At 34.9% G+C, this 16,897-nt stretch overlaps 1 protein-coding gene across 10 annotated transcripts in view; it reads left to right on the top strand.

Moving 5' to 3' along the window:
• Nucleotides 1-16,897, top strand: part of PTBP2 (polypyrimidine tract binding protein 2) — a 46,795-nt gene that overhangs the window by 14,604 nt on the left and 15,294 nt on the right. For 5 of the 10 annotated variants that reach the window (XM_032117618.1, XM_032117614.1, XM_032117613.1 and 2 more), the window contains 4 exons: nucleotides 10,657-10,829; nucleotides 11,245-11,388; nucleotides 14,935-15,099; nucleotides 15,176-15,286. In XM_032117618.1, the coding sequence (XP_031973509.1) occupies nucleotides 10,698-10,829; nucleotides 11,245-11,388; nucleotides 14,935-15,099; nucleotides 15,176-15,286 (552 nt within the window). In that variant the 5' untranslated portion in view covers nucleotides 10,657-10,697. Of the gene's footprint in view, nucleotides 1-10,656; nucleotides 10,830-11,244; nucleotides 11,389-13,943; nucleotides 13,959-14,934; nucleotides 15,100-15,175; nucleotides 15,287-16,897 lie in introns of all 10 variants that reach the window. The other 5 variants (XM_032117611.1, XM_032117609.1, XM_032117608.1 and 2 more) reach the window with 3 other exon arrangements.

The following is a 16,897-nucleotide window of genomic DNA, read 5'->3' as shown; positions in this document are numbered from 1 at the left end:
CCATCTGCAAGCCTGGGCATTATAGGAAAGAACACTGTGCCAGTTTCATAATGTAGTGTGGATTCAGGAAGGCAGAGTTCTGGTTCACTGCTAAAGCAGGAAGCTTCACTTTTCTTCCTTCAGTTTGAGGTTGCAGTGGTAGAATCTCAGAATATCAGTGCAAAGTGAGCGTGGCTGTGCTGGAATCAGTTTTCTAGTGATGCTAGATAGAAAGAAAAGTTTTTCATGAATTGGCACACACTAAAACACCATCTATTGCAGTTGATGCTTCTGTATGTTGAATGTGCATTGAGCTCCCTTGGAAGGCTCATTTCAGAAGTCTTCCTTTTTCTCTTTTTTTCTGTTTTCTTTTTCTACCATACCATTTATTTTTTGTGGGTTTTTTTTTTCTTTTTTTTGCTTTTGCCTTAGAGATGTGGAGGAGTTGGTTCATGGCATTAGAGGGTTTCTGGACTTTCCAGTCAGTTGCCTGGTTCACTGTTTTACTGTGCCTGATTTTCTGTATTTATGGGCTGAGCAGTATAATCTCTGTTATTAGTAGCAGACTCTTTCCATTTTAATTTATTAGTAAGAGATTGGGATTTAGGGTGCAATTTCATGTTAGAATTAGGGTGCTGTGGTGACAGCTCTTGCCAGAATGGGTAGCTCTGTGCTTTCTCATGCTACATCTTTGGCACAAGCAGAAAAACCCCCAAATCCACATGTTCCTGCTACACTCTCTTCTGTTGGAGTGCTCATACACTTGCAGAATAAGTTAATGCAGCACTAAACTACTCTAACAAGAAAAAGTAGTTTTTCCTTGCAGCAGCTTACTGATCAGTCATGTGATTGCACAGTTTTAGACAGTGCAGTGTTGAGTGGAAGAGTGTGGCAGCAGAAGAAAACCACTTCCACTGGCAGTTCTGTAACCAAAGGTGAAGAGGTGGTCGTACTTTGGAGTAAGTCAGAAATGCAGTGTAGTGCATTCACAGCCATTTTGGAACCCCAGAACATTCGTCTATCCTCCCTGTTTTTCTTATTTCCTTCTGGTTCTGAAAGAGGTCCCTCTTGTTTTCAATTTCTTGATGTCCTCTTCAATCCTGGATATTAATCAGTGTTTCATCAGTTTGCTTTAATTAAATGAGAAACTGGTATGAAAAGGAGCTCAGGTTGTGTGCATGAGGGTTTGGCTGTGGGCAGTGGGCATTAAGACAAGACAAAGTCCTAAATGTTACCAAATCTCCATATGTTTTTAGATAAAGGTTTAGTTCCAGGAAATTAAATGCAAGTTAATTTAGCAAAGGAAAAAAAGAGATTAAAAAAAAAATGAAGTAAGAATTATAATTTTGAGTTTTCAGAAAAAGAAATACAGAAGCTTGTCTAAGCAGACTTTACATAGAAATTCTTCCTGAAAAGTTCTGAAAATGGCAAAGTGTGTTTTGATCCCATTAGGTTGATGTATGGGATGGGAGTTTGATATATTTTACAAATAGAGAAGATGCTTCGCATCTTGTTTTTATTTCTACCCTCTTTAAGCCGTTAAGGGTTTGGGTTTTACTCTTGGAAGTTTCTTTTTTGGTGTGGGTGGGGGTTTTTTATTTGGGTTTTTTTGGCATCCAGAACCATAAATGACTATTCAAGAAACGATGTCATTAGCAGCAGTAGTCAGAGTATTGGTTTGTCCCCTGTAATATTAGATGCCTGTTATAAAAAGTTTCATATAAATTGTATAATATGTAAAGAAGGTTGGTGGAAAAATAATCCCAAACAAGCAAAAACCCACAATCTGAATGCAGTGCTATAGTTTAAGTTTGTTTGGGTATTTTATTTTTCAAACGGTTTCTTGGTATTGTATTCAAATTTCGTTCTGCCTGCCTTATTTAAGCAGCACAAAAAACCCCTGTAGAGTTGGATAAATCCACTGTTCATTATTGCTTCTGAATACATCCTCCCATAGCTGTCTTGTTTACTGGGGACCAGGAAGTACTTTTTCCAGACTTGCAGAGTTTACCAGTTCAGACTGTCAACTCAGAAGTAGTTAGATTGAAATGGAAACCTGTGTGTTAATTTTTCTCTAACCATCTCCTGAAGCCAAATGAGTTCAAGTATTCTTTCTGTCTGAATTGATGTCCTCCTTTTTGTTTCAGTTCTGCCATTACTTTTCCTCTTCAGAAGAATTTAAAACATTTTTAAATTAAACAGTTTTTTTCTGTAGCCAAGGTATAGTAGCGATGAATCTTTCTCAAATTTTCTAGGGCTTCAAGGAACCTGTGATCATTTGTTAAGTCCCTTGTAAATGAGACAAGTTGTAGATACCTGCCTATGTAAAACTAATACTTGGTCTTGCCCTTTAATTCTTAAGAATTGGGAAGTGTCATGATATTATGAGACTTGGCCATTGTTTTCTGGAGAATATAGAAACCTATTCTGGTTTTGACTGTGATATTTCCACTATCTGATCCCGTGATATTTTTCTAAGTAGATAGCTACGAGAACAGAAGAAAGAGATGGTTTGTCTTTGTAATCCTCTGAAAGTGTACATAGTCAAAAAACTGGTTGTCAATAGCAGTGCCTTAACAGGCCTAAACTTGGAGCCAAACTGTGTCAATTGCAGCCTCATTTCTTTCTCTTCTATCGAAATATTAACCTAAACCAAAATGCTTAAGTTGTCCAAAAAACTACCTTTTCTTGGAAGGGAGTGGGTTTGGTGGAACTGAGGGCTGTGTCATTATTAAGGGTGAGGCTGAAGATGATTTTTTTTAAATGAACACCCTACCTTTTTATCATGGGAGCAGTTCCATTAGTGGTTTTTTTTTTTTTGTATTCAGCTGCCATTCAGTGAGAATACTGTAGTACTTTAATGCTTTTATGAACACTCTTGCTCTAATCTCTCCCAGTGAAAGGCATGAAAGAGAAATGGTTTCCCTGCCCTATAGGGAGTCTTACAGATAAATCCTTTCCTACTTTTTTGTGAAAGAAACTTGTGTAATTGGTGAACAAATGTTTGATTAGCATTCTTACCGATTAATTTGAACCACTGGTAATTCTCTGAAAAAGGCTAGCATGTTGGACATGGCTCAAAATATAAGGCCTGATCCTTGAACATTTTCTAAACAGTTTTGTCATCTGTATCCATCCTCCAGACTTTGTAGATGAGAGGAAGTTGACATTCACTACAAGTGAAGTTATTGTTTTAGGTACTTTCAGTGTCTTTTGTAAAAGAGCAGTCTTAACAGGAATTTAGACTTGGATGAAGATGACTTTTACCTCTTAATTCTGAGCCCTGTTTTGGACAAATTGGATTGCTGTCATTGTTGAGAAATTTCATTTCAGTTAAGCATTTATATTTAAATATATAAGATTTATTTTTTTTTCCTGAACTTGGTTGGACAGTATGGCAGAACATTATTGTGTAAACATTAAGGGAAGGATCCCATCTACTAGATTAGAATTTGTAGCAAGGGAGGACAGCTTGTAAAGTACAAGATCAGCAAATATCTAAGCTTTTCTAAGAAGTTCTTTTTTTAAGTTAGATGTATAAGTTTCTGATGTTTTTAACACCAGCTGACATGAATATCTTAAAGTTGTATTGTCAGAACCACAGGCCTTTTACTACTGCTTGAACTACTACTAGTTTTCCTTTAGCTTTTCTGAAAATATTGTCAAAGTCTGTTCTTATTTTCTGCCTAATGTTGCTTGATTCTGATTTCTTTGGAGAGCATAGTCTTCTCATAAAGATCTGTGAATTAATTTTTTTTTTTGTGTTGGTGCAGAATGACTAGAAAGGCTCTTTAGGTAAGGTAAAATATGATTTGGTAACAGGATTCTGAGAAACCAGAGCTGAAACCAGGATCTTTAAATAAATATTCCTGACTCTGGATGTTTTTGAAGACATTAGTAAGGCACATTGCAAATGATTGTACATAAATATTTTTTTTACCTTTCAGTGATGTATGTTCAGTAAATACATAGCTGCAGATTTTAAATGCAAGAAAAATCTTTATCTTTAAAAACTGGAAAAAGTATTTCCTCTGTAGGGGGTTACTTTTATGCTGAACTTCTTCTGAGGCTTTTGCTGTTCAGATGGAGGACTGCTTAATGGAAGTTGTAGGAGGAGTTATCTGTATGAAGATGCGCATGCCGTGAACTCCACTCCTGAAATCCACGCACAGAAAAAAGTAACATTTTTAAAGGGATGTAGATAAAAAGTGAAAGATGTTGATGCAAGTTTTATGAAAATTGGCTTGTCAAAGACAAGGGATCGAAGCAGAAGAATGGGCAGATTTTCTTGTTACAGCTGCCATCAATTTCATTGTTTTCATTTGTGTGTTTAAAGTAGATCAGTAGAAACATTCCAAAATTGTTTTGCAGCTGAGCTCACCAAACTCCTGGAGCTTTGAATGTTACTGTTGATCGTGTTTTTACTTAACTGGCAGGGAATGTTAGGAGTGGCTTTGGTAGGTAATTCACTGTATTAACAGAATACTTAGCACTGAGGCATACAAGCTAATTATATTTCAAGTGCTGTGTTTAACTTGGGCAATAAACATAGATGTGCCATAGATGTGCCTTTTTTGATAGCGCGTTAAGTAAAATTGGTTGTTAGTTAAAATTAATGATGCCTAAATATAAATAATTTACTTCTGAAGTTTGCAAATTGATTACAATTAATAATAATTGGGAAGATTTTAAGAAGTACATTACACGTGATTGGAAAGTATAGTAATTTAATAATACAGTATACTGTACATATTTCTACAAATATGCAGACTTAGAAACTTAGAAAAATAAAAAATATTAGGATGGGAGAAACAAAATGTGGCTCTTAATATTAATTTAGGTAATTTGCATTACTATTCTGTGGTAACTCATTGTTCTACTTCAGCTGGATTTCACTCTAGCTGTATTTTTACATACTTTTAAGGACTAAATTGAAGTGCATTAGTTTTAGATTGCAACATTGAACAGCCACTATACCATACTGTAAATGTGTTATCATAGTTGCTTGGAAAGCTCAGTGCTCAGTGCATTTTGCAACAGGTGCAGCCTATGTGCAGATGTGCCAGTTAAAAGCTGTGTTAGTTTTCTTTGTTTCACTGTGTTTACTTCTTTAAGGTCAAATTCCTGTTAAGCAACAGCGTTTGTATTGTAAGATAGTTTTAATATTGGTTGGTCAAGATTTTCATATGCATATGGCCCATATCTGTGATAAATGACAAAAAAACCCCAACAAAAGTGTAACTAACACTGACCATGTAGCCTCTAACTTTAAGGCTAACAAATGCAGGCTTCAGACAACTTCGTATTCTGTGTGTTTTTATCACATTTTTGAGTATAGTATCTCGTTTTCTTGTTCTTTCAAACATTTTGGATTCCAGACTTTAGGTTGAACTTTTGAAGTTTTACATACTAAAACAAAGGTCCTGTTTATTTTCTTTAGGGAACTTGGGAAAGGTCACTGAAGCAGACAACAGCTCTCTTCCTACATTTTATCAGTTACATCAGGGTTAGGTAAATATAGGAAAACTTTCTTTAAGAAAAGAACCTTCCAGAAATGAAACCACAGTGGTCTCTATTATATCTCCCCCACCCAATTTATGATTGATTGCAGTTTGTGTAGCTGGTTGTTTGAGGCAGGTGATTGTGTTCAGTAGCCAGGGCAACATTTTAATGTTTTTGTCTGGTCATAATCTACAGCTGTAAACTAGATACCTTCAATTGCACTGCCTTTCTCTTAGTCACTTATTTCCTGTCTGGATATGTGTCCTATGTTCTACTAGCTGGTAACATTGAATTATATATATTAAGCCAAGGTAAAACAAGAAGTGCTTTCTACATAGCAACGGCAATGAATACTGCTGCTGTTGAGCTTCTTTTCCTTTTTTTTTTTTAGTTATGTTATGTACTGACAGTTGTGAAACAGAGTGATTTCTGCAGAAAGGATGTTTCTTTATATATTGTTTCACTACTGCAGATATGCAGGGATTTATAACCAGTGTCTTGTGGTCATTTTTACATTTTTTTCCCTTCTTTTCAGGAACTAATGGGTGAAAGCAACTTTTTATTGTATCCAAAATTTTTTGCCTATAGCCACATAGTTACATTTCTATATTAGCAGATTGTGTAGTTATGAAAAAAGTATTGTACAGGAAAATCATGCATCTAAAATAAAGGTCTCAGAACTCTTGGGTCATATTTATGTATTTCTTCAAAAAAAAAAGTGCAGAGAAAAGCTCCTCTAGGATGGAATTTTTATTAAAATACGTTTTCAAAACCAGTTATTATCAGAAGCAAGCTATTCATTGTTTGCCAGGAGTTATGCTGAACTTGAAGAACAGTTTTTCTGCAAAAACTGCTTGGTTGCATTGAATATTCATAGCTTGAATGATTGAATGACTTGGACTTACAATATGCCTTGTGTATATCGCAGTTCATTTTGTTGCTTTTTTATATAGGTTCCTATTTCTCTGTTTAATAAAATAGGAGTTTCTAACTCATAATGCCAGGACCCAAGTTGCTCAGATTATGGCCATTTAAAGGCTTTGTCAGCCTGTAAGCATTCAATTTCAACAAGTTGATTTATGCTGAATTGAAGGAACTCTCTGCAACAGGGATGTGGCTTATGTATCAATTATATTTAAATTGTAGTATCCTATTTAGATGTGAGAATAATGCTTTGAATAGCATTAGTAAAGATGAGATCTTGTTTTGAAATAGTTGCCTGATGTCACATGGAAACTGAATTTTTCATGTCCTTGGTGGAAAGATGCAGAGGACGTAGATCAGTGCTATGGTTGTTACAGAACATGGGATTTTATGGTAGTCTGAATTGAATATAACCATTCCTGTTACTGAACTTGACAGCGCAGGGTTAATGGTTGGACTTGATGATATTAAAGGTCTTCTCCAACCTAAGTGTTTCTGTGATTCAGGGCTAGGTTTCTAATTTTTTTGATTTTCTATTTTTTTTAAACTACATATTTGTGGCTGTAACTTGATTTGTAAATGAACTAATACACTCTGTTTTAGTCATTCTCCCAGTGCTTTTTAAAACTTTTCCCCCAAGGTAAAAATATTGTAGCCTGCTGCTTTCAGTGCATATTTGTATTTGTTAAAGCATTAGCAGCAAGACATTTGAATTGCATCAGAATCTTCAAGTCTAGTTAAAGTCAAACTACCTCATGAAATAGCTACTTGCCAATAAGCCTCCAGTTAAACAGAAGTTTCTCAGCAGTAGTTATTAGTCAGCTTGTGATGTCTCCTCCTCTAACATCTCTTGGCCTGCCCCCCACCCCCTTCCCCCAGTTTTCAGCAGTTTTGTTTGAAGTGCCATATAGGGAAGGATCTTTCAGCTTGTTGCTGCTTAGGCATAGACTTTATTTCTACCAAAAGACCATGTTACTCTTCTAGTACTTTGCTGCCCTTGACTTCGCTTTTAACCTTTATGGACACTGATTCTGCTAATAAAATTTGTTAGAGAATGAAATTGTTGTTTTAACAGTAGTTAAATTCACCTTTCAATGGCTTTAAACAAGTTGTGTTCCCATGTTGTAAATTTGGTTTTCTATTCCCAAGTGCAATTTAGTGATGTGTCTTCAGCTGAGAAGTACCATTTAAAATGACAAATAAGAGACTACAGTTAGAGAGGTTTCATGCAGTGCCAGAATCTCTCAATAACTCTCCTAAAAGCTAAATTTAATTTGTTCCACAAATGTCTTGAAAAGTTCACTTGTGTATGTGCATGCATATTTAGTGTATGATACACACTTCATTACTGCTATTACTGAAACAGGAAATTAGTGTTAGGCGATGCTGAATGGATAATCAAAAGTAGAAAAAGTACATGTTCTCTTTGCTTTCAACAGCTGATGTGTTAATTTCTTCTGTCTTCCAAAATCCATTTTAAAATGTTTTGGCTTAAATTTTACTTTAAGAAGGTGGGCTTCCTTTTTTAATGAATGGTACCAGTTCAGCTTTCATTGTACAAGAGATGCTTTTGCCAATAAGTAATAAACAGCTTTTGTCATGGTTACTTGCCCTACTGCTAAAAACTTTTTTTGGGCAATTCCATAGCATTGAGAATGCTTGTTGCCAGTCTCCCCCTCCTGTCCCTCCTGCCCCGTTTTCTGATTGCCATACATTCTTTCATGCCTAATTCTGTATTTTTTCATATGTTACTTTAATATGTTTCTCTGCTTTTTTACATAAATGTTTTTGCACAGGCACTTATCTACATAACTTTTTTTTACAGTAAGTAAAAATGTTTAAAGAATAGTGTGGTTGAGGTTTAAGACAGTGTGAAAAAATTGTGAGAGGCTTGTATACATGAGTTAAAGCTCTTAATTGCTATTTAGAAAAATATATATTTAGTAACAAAATGTTTCTTTTAAGCTTGTTCTTTAAACTTACTGCAGGAAAAGTTGAAAAACTTTGTAAATTGCTAGTATTAAGTAGCAATGCTGTTAGATAAAAAATCAGTTGGGTAATACAGTAATTACTAAATTATTGTGTTAAATAATTATTAAAGGAACATTTCATATTCATAGATGTGAGTGATTATATACTGGCCAGTGATACTTTTACTAGAAGTGCTGGGATTACCTAAAGCCTAATTTAAATAAGAGCTTTAGTTTAACAAAAAGTAAACCCTTGGACATTATGCTGTGGAAAAGTTAATATGTCAAAATTATCAGTTGAAAACCATACAAAAAACAAAACAGCTCTGTCAGTACTGATCTGAGCAGTCATGGTGAATATTTTTCTGGTGATGGAGAAAAGACAAGAGGTTTCTTAATTTCAGAAAATCCTTCAGTTTAAAAATTTTTTTGAATTCTTGTTTCTCTTTGCTAATATTTCATATTTTTTGAAACTTGTGATGAATTGAAATTATTCAGAAAGCTGAAGTATGAGGGGCATTGGACATGCAGTTTCAGTATCACCATAATTCTTTTATCCTTTGCAAGTTTGTTTTTAGTGTTTTGTTTGGAATGCATTGTCCAGCCTATCACACTTCGCTGTGCTTCTTCTGTTTGGTTTTATTTATTTATTTATTTTTGTGGAAATTTAAATTGAGAACAAGGGAAGACTATTGTGTGGTGAGCTTCAGGTGAAAAGTAAAAATACTTTTTCACAACCTTTGACTTTCTGTCTCGTTGAGATAAAGTGTTATAATGTATAGTTTTGAACAGGTGAAATCTGGCTACCTGGAAGCTCAATCTCACCATGTTTGCCAAAACGGTACAGGTTAGAGTCCTGTGAGACTTCAGATCCTAGTTTAGTGTGTATTTTTCAAATTTTACTCGTGTTCCACCAAAATTTGTCTTTCTGTGCAGCAGACCTAAATAAAATACTTTCTATTGCACAGATTCTAGCACTGTCAGTTGGAGATACTGCTAGCTGAATTTTGACCGGTTTTGAATATTGTTAGGTTTTGTTATTTTGTGTGCTCTAGTAAGGTAGAAAATACTTCGTGTTCTTCAGTGCAAGAACTTCTAAAAGCTTAGTTGTGGAAATTTTTTTTGGAAGAGGGATGATGGTGGTGGTACAGGGTGTGGGTATGGAATTACTGCATGACATGCCTCTAAGCACTGTTTTTAACTAATAGAGTTACTTCAGATTTTATATTTAGATCTAAATATCTTGCACTTTTGGTAGAAAAAAGGAAGTCTTATCACTTGTTTTACTAATACCTAAATGCATGCTGATTTCCAGCACTGATTAATTCATTGATATCAATATTTTATGACACTGTTTTCTTTAGCTCTTGACTCTGATATTTACTCCACTGACATATTTTTAACCAAAGTAATTTTTTTCTGGCCTTCCTCCAACAGCAAGACTTCTTCCATCCAACTGGCTAGCTGCATATTAAGCAAAAGGAACTCAAGTTGGAATTTTGCTGGAATTCTGTACAAGAATTCTGGAGAATGTTCTAGACAGTGTCTTTCTGGGGCTTTGTACATTGATGCTAATGCTTCCCTGATTCTCTTAGGGAAATTTATCTGGCTCTTCCCCCACCCCCTGTCTGTGTTGGCTGCATTGTGTTTATTGGTTGGTTTTTCCTTTTCTGTGAGTGAGCTCGTAGTTCGAAATTGACATTTTTCTACTTTGTCCTTAAATTGGCTTCATCAGCCTTTTGTGATGTCAGGCCTCTGGGTCATCCCGTTTCTCCACTCTCATCTTTCCCAGCATTAATGACTCTTCCTGTCTTGCTTTGTTACTTTTCTACTTTTTGTGTCCAGTTCCTTGGTGCAAGCAGTTCTTAAAAAAACGTAGGGATCTGTTAACGGTTTACCACCATTTTATTGCTTTCAAAAAATTCTAGGTAATCACTAGCTGTTTTTTCTTTAATGTATGTTGGAGTTCTTATGTGAGCCCTTGTTAGACATAATTAATACTTTATTACATGTTATTGTATGAGATGCTTCGCTGAAAGTGAGAAGTAAAGGATTTGCTGTGGTCTTAGTCAGAGGACTAAGTTAGTCTTGAACAGTCCACCTTTCATGAAACTAACATTTGTCTCTGCAGAATTTGTTCTGAACTCTTGAATTTAGCTTAAACCAAATGAGGAGATGGCTCACTTAAACTTAATTTCTTGCTTATAAATAAAAGCATTTTTTAATAAAGCATTATTAATATCAGTAAGCTTTTCAAATAGAGTCTGAATATGTCTTTCAGCCAATGGTAATGACAACAAGAAATTCAAAGGTGATGATAAAATGGATGGGGCTCCTTCTCGTGTCCTTCATATCAGGAAATTGCCGGGGGAAGTGACAGAAACAGAAGTTATTGCTTTAGGTTTACCTTTTGGTAAAGTAACCAACATCCTGATGCTGAAAGGGAAAAACCAGGTAATTTATTGCTTTCCATTTTTTAATATGCTTACTGTCTGATTTCAAAATACTTTGTTAAAGTTCTATTGAAGTAAGTCATAAAGCAGTAAGTATTAAACAAGAGCTTTTGTTCCTTTATTTTTTTTAATGCATTTACACCATCTTTTAGTATATTTGGGGGGGGGAAGCAGGATGGCTGGCAACTACGTAAAGCAAAAAGTTAGCTGGAAGAGAAATATTTATTCCTGCATCTTCACAGATGAATTTTTGGAGATGAAGTACCTTAGAAAATAAAGTTGGTATGTGTAGAATGACATTTTCTGAAGACTGGTATTTGTTAAAGTGTGTTATAAAACCTTTTGGTTTTTTATGTGCTGCTAATATGAAGATTATCTGCTTTGTAAATACTCAAAATTACCTGTTTTAATTACAGGCATTTTTGGAACTTGCTACAGAAGAAGCAGCTATCACTATGGTTAATTACTACTCTGCTGTGACGCCTCATCTTCGTAACCAACCCATTTATATCCAGTATTCCAATCATAAAGAACTAAAGACTGATAACACACTTAACCAGGTATATTTACTTTTCAGTAGTATTACAAATGCAGACGGTAGAAGATGAGGCATGGCATGTGTTCTTGGCTCATGTGCCATATGTTTGAATCATTCGGTTTTGTCCACATTCTAACACTATTGTAGTCTTACCTATGATCATTCCAGTTTGTGACACTGAAAGGGATTTGCTTTCTGCATGATCTTTCCATTAAGATAAATTTTCTTAATGTTTCCTTAATGTCAAAAGGCAAAGATTCTGAAGTGTGTTTTTAACAGTTATTTAAAAGTTCTAAATAACTTAAAGTTCCTGTCTTAGTTTATAGACTGTAGGATGATAAAACTAACTTTCTTGTTCTGACACCTGAGATTCCAATGCCAATTTGAATTTCCCTAGTGGTAATGGCTGACGCCAATGCCTTATGTTTCAGTGCTTTGAATGATCACTCTAGTAGCACCGGTAACCTCAGCCTGTGATCTGCTTTTTCTGGAGAATAATACCATAATGATCACTCTAGAGACAAATGTACTTAATAACAAAAAAACATTTTGCTCTTGCCTCTCCAGGACCCATTTCACAATAAATAGAGATACATACATCTGTTCTTAGTAGAACAGAAGAATTAGCAAAAGTAACGTGGTGACCAAGTCATACAAACTATAGAGAGATAAGAGACTCAAACCTAGCACAAGTCTGGTTATTTTAAGATTAATTTCTTCTATTGCATTTTTGATGATACAAAAAACAGTGTAAGTGCCAAATTAGTTTTTATTAATTGTGTCCTCTATTAGGACATGTAAATAGTGAAGTTATAGCTGTTGCCTTTGAAAGCAATTTCAGGCTAATCTATTGAAAGACTTGGTTCAGGCCAAGTATAGTGTTGATTTTCCTGTTGTTCTAAGTACTCTTGTTCCTTAGAATCTTTTGATTTTTTTTTTTTTTTTAAATCGAGATTCCCCACCCTCCCAAGTGTCAGTTACAAAGAAAAATAAATACCTTCATTTACTTTTGAAAAATAGAGTAGGGGATGAATTTATTCATCTTACAGTGGAGGGACATACTCCCTTAAGAAGTGTTGTCTTATGTTGTCTTGTGGTTTCTCTGCTGATACTGATTTGGTACTTCACATGTTCGCCTTTTCAGTGTATAGGATGTGCTGACTTTTCAGCAGCTTTTATGGCACCATGCATATTAATACCCCATCTTAACCTGTATTCCAAGTCTTTCAGAACTTAATTCAAGTTTTATTTAGAACTAAATAAAACAAATAGGTACTTGGCAGTAAGCATTCTGTAACTACTATCTCTTGAAGCATTCTATAAAACAAAGATGGTCAGACATTCTTCTTCCTGTAAGAAAAAATAAAGATAGCGCAGGTATTGCTTGTAGTCTGGCATTTTTTCGGATACTCAAAACTTAGCTTTCAAATCAGATTAAAAGTTTTTCTGATCAACCCAAATTAATTTGAAATTGTTTTTTTCTGGGTGTTAAGTCAGGAAGATGTGAAGATGTTAGAACGTTAGTATGTGTAACTGGAAAGATAGAATAAAAGAATTGGAGAAATGTGCAAGTATCTTAGTTAAAAAGAAGATAGGAAAAAAAAATTTAAGCAAGGGGTACTTCAAACAGCCAGGCCTTGGCTGGGAAGCTGTGTCTTTCTGAACTGCTCAGTAATAGTAGCTTCAGAGATTATTTTTACTTGTATACTCAGAACGAGCTGTTCTGAATAAACACACTGGAAAGGGACCATTTTTAAGTTTTCATTTCAGTTTTATCATTCTGTGAGAATCCTTTTCCTGTGAGACATCAAAACACTGAGAGGAGCATTTAAACTCAGATATAAAACAAATATCTCTTACTTTTAGTGCATTATCAAGACTCAGGAGAATTGAGAATAGAAGGACCTCTAACTGTGGTTTTTTTTAATCATCAGCCTGTCATAAATGCATGGGTTTAGTCCTTCTGCACAGACACTGCAACTTTTAGAAATAAATGTACTTCAGGTGGTGTACTTGATCTTATGATGTTAGTTTCAATTTTGCAAAATAAGGAAACGGTGCTACATACTACTTAAATGTCTTCAAATTGGCTACTTATATATGATGCTGGATGTTATTTTGAACTTGTTTGACAAAATACTCATAAGAATTTTAATACTTAGCATTGCTTAGTTCTCTATTCCTTCATGTATTCACATTAATTTTAATGGAATGAAGTATGATGTATAAGCATAGGTAGATAGTGCTGACAAGGGTCATATGTTAAAATTGACTTCACAGGTTGTATTTTGTTGGGTTATACAGTTTAAACTTTTCCAGTCACTTTAAGGACTGACTGTAAATTGATAGGTGCTTATAGAATGAGTAGGAAATAATTATGCAACTCAGCCAAATATCTGGCCATCTTGAAAGTTGTGTGTTTCATACATTAGGGAAAAGAAGTGTAATCAAAAGACATTTTTATACAGTTACAGTAATTAATGTTAAATGTAGAGGTAAATTTTGTTTTCCCAACTGGTGTTCACCAGGTCTTTTTTTTTTCCCCCCCCACTTTCCTTATTCATTGATTCGTTTCAGTATGAGGAGTATCATGTAAGTTGTGAGACATGAAATTGTTTAGTAGCTCTAATACCTTTAAAATATGCATTATGCATTAATATGATGGTTATTATTTTTACCTGGCATGCTCACTTGTCTCTCTTGTTTTGTATTGTTTTGCTTCATAAGGCTACTGTAATGGAAGTAGTAAATGGAACCCCTTTTTTCTGCACTTTTTCTTTCTCAGAAAAAGACATCTAATCTTTCTGATACTGTCAGTTTTGGCAGTGGAAGTAGTTACATAGATGTGTGTTCTTGTGGTATCATCATGTGGTTACCTTTGAATTTCTAAAATCCTGCTTGTGTTTAAAACAAAAAATCCCCATATATGGAGAGGATTTTGTTTTTCTTTTTACAAAAGAGGGTGGATAACAGACACCAGTTCATTTACCTCTCTGGATACTACTCTTTGAGATTTGTTAGTCTTGTATATTATTTCATTGTGTTAAAACTGAGAAGTTTGGGTGTGTTAGTTTAGAATTTTCCCTTCCTATCAGAGCCTTCTACATAATTAAAATGGCAGTGAAATGTGAGCTGAGATACCGTCTTTTGAACAGTAAGATAAGCACTTCTGGTTTCTATAGGGTTGGGGTTTTTCATTGGTTGGTTTGTGGGTTTGTTTAGTTTTATTTCCTGTAAAGGAAAGAATCTTGAAACCTACAAAATCCTCACTTTATTTATCCTTACTAGTAGAACAATAAGCTTGCTACTAGAAAGATTGATATTGGTGCCGTTTGAAGCCCTTCATTAATGTGACATAAGGATTAATTGGTGTTTTCATTTTTGTTGTCTCTTCTCACAGAGTCAGACTGCATTGCACTTAATGTTGTGTTATGTCTGTAGCTCTGAGTTTTAAATAAGTGGACTATTTTGTGTTTCTGGAGTTAACTATATTAATATTTTTAATTAATTTCAAGCGATTATCTTGAAATATTAAGAAAATCTCTCTTCTGTCATTTTTTTTTTTAAGCGGGCCCAAGCTGTTCTTCAGGCAGTGACGGCTGTGCAGGCATCAAACGCTCCCATTAGTGGGACCACTGTTAGTGAGAGTGCAGTGACTCCAGCTCAGAGTCCAGTACTTAGAATAATTATTGACAACATGTACTATCCAGTAACCCTGGATGTTCTTCATCAGGTAAGTCAAATTTCATTTTAATTTGAGCTATGATTGGGAGAAACAGACATGTAAAACTTTATAATGTTTTTGGCAGATATTCTCTAAGTTTGGTGCTGTATTGAAGATAATCACATTCACAAAGAATAACCAGTTTCAAGCTTTACTGCAGTTTGGTGATCCAGTAAATGCACAGCAAGCAAAACAAGTAAGTATAGTTCTCTTTTAAGGCTGGAGATCTTCCTGTACTCCCAACATTCTACAAATGTTGATCTAACAGAGTACTGCCATAAGTGTGTCATACTCCTCCACAATTTTTTGACATTAAAAAAAAAAAGAAGTGGAAGTTATTATACAATATGTTGTTATACCATGTGAAATCGGTGTTTAATGATGGTATGTTTATGGATACTGTGTCTGAACTATTTTAGACATTTGTATGAACAAATACTATAATAAGACTGCACAGAGATGAAATAATATGCAAGACTGCAGTAGTAAAAATGTCAACCAGAAGTAAGAATGTAGGATGTCATGGTGATGCATAATTAATTCACCAGAAGCAGCAAATTTAGTAACCCTATTGGATTGTGTTGTCAGCAGGTACTTTTAAGCATCTGTACAAAGATGTGATTTGTGGATTAGTTACAGATTTGTGAAAGTAGTTAAGAGTAAACTTATTTGTAACCATAAATGCGCAGAAGACAGAGTGCAGTTTACTCATGTGGCCAGAGTGTGAAGAAGCCTTGTAGCAGTGATGGTGAGCAGGATCTTGCTTTTGTTTTATAGGAAACTCTCCTATCCTGGGTAGGAGAGGCAAGAACAGGTAACTGGTTTTATTCATTATAGCAGGAGAGAGCCTTTGGATAAATTGTGGCAAAGATCAACAGCATGTCATCTAGACCAGATGGTTTGAATTAATTGAATGAGATATGTGCACATTTGTGGCAGTAGGAAAGTTGAACCAAAGGGGAAGGTGAGATTTTTATTATTATTATTACTATAATTTTCAAGAGATAAATGGAATTAATTTATATTTTCAAACCTTCACATGCAGTCTGGGTTTGAGGAAGGCTGATTAAAATTGATGTGCTGGTTAAGTGTTGCTTGGCAGCACAGAAAGTGCTTATTGCCTGTAGAAGACAGACGAGCTGAGAACTTCACCAACGTGAAAAGCTCACACCTCAGGCTAAGTTGGCAAATTTTCCTCTTAGTAGAGGAAAGACAAAAATGGGCTTAATTTTCTGTTGAAAAGAATGAGGACTATATTGAAGTAAAGACTTCGTTAAGTGCTGGAGGATGGTCGTTTTTGTCCTTATCGCCAAATGAAATACTGGGCATTGAGTAAAAAACTGTGAGATGAAGACAGGGAATCACAGAAAATAAGACATGTTTTCAAAAAGCAGAGTGTAAGCTTTCATGCTATAGAGGAAAACAAAGAAGAGAGAAGAGACAAGATGATATGCAGCTTGATTTATGGTGGTCAACTTTAAGATAATCTACTCCTGAAAAGCAGTCTGGAAATACTTGTAGATCTGGAGTACAGTTTAAATTAGGGATGTGCTTTTCAGAGTTGAAATAATATCAAAGAGTTCAGAGACATGCAGATATATCATTGTACTACATAAGAATTTATATGGATGGGATAAACCTTGCGGGTTTAAAATAGTCATGCAGAAACTAGATCTTAACCTACAAGTGCTGCAGAAATCAATTGTGGACATTTAGATTTATATTAGAAATATTTGATAAATAGTGGGATGCTAAATGTATTTGTTACAGAAGGTTGTAATTCAGGCTTGACTTGTGTTTGGAAAGC

Source organism: Corvus moneduloides, chromosome 9 (assembly GCF_009650955.1).
Source record: "Corvus moneduloides isolate bCorMon1 chromosome 9, bCorMon1.pri, whole genome shotgun sequence".
Taxonomy (NCBI): Eukaryota; Metazoa; Chordata; class Aves; order Passeriformes; family Corvidae; genus Corvus; species Corvus moneduloides.
The sequence above is the reverse complement of the archived record's forward strand: the minus strand, read 5'-3'. Positions and strand labels throughout refer to the sequence as shown.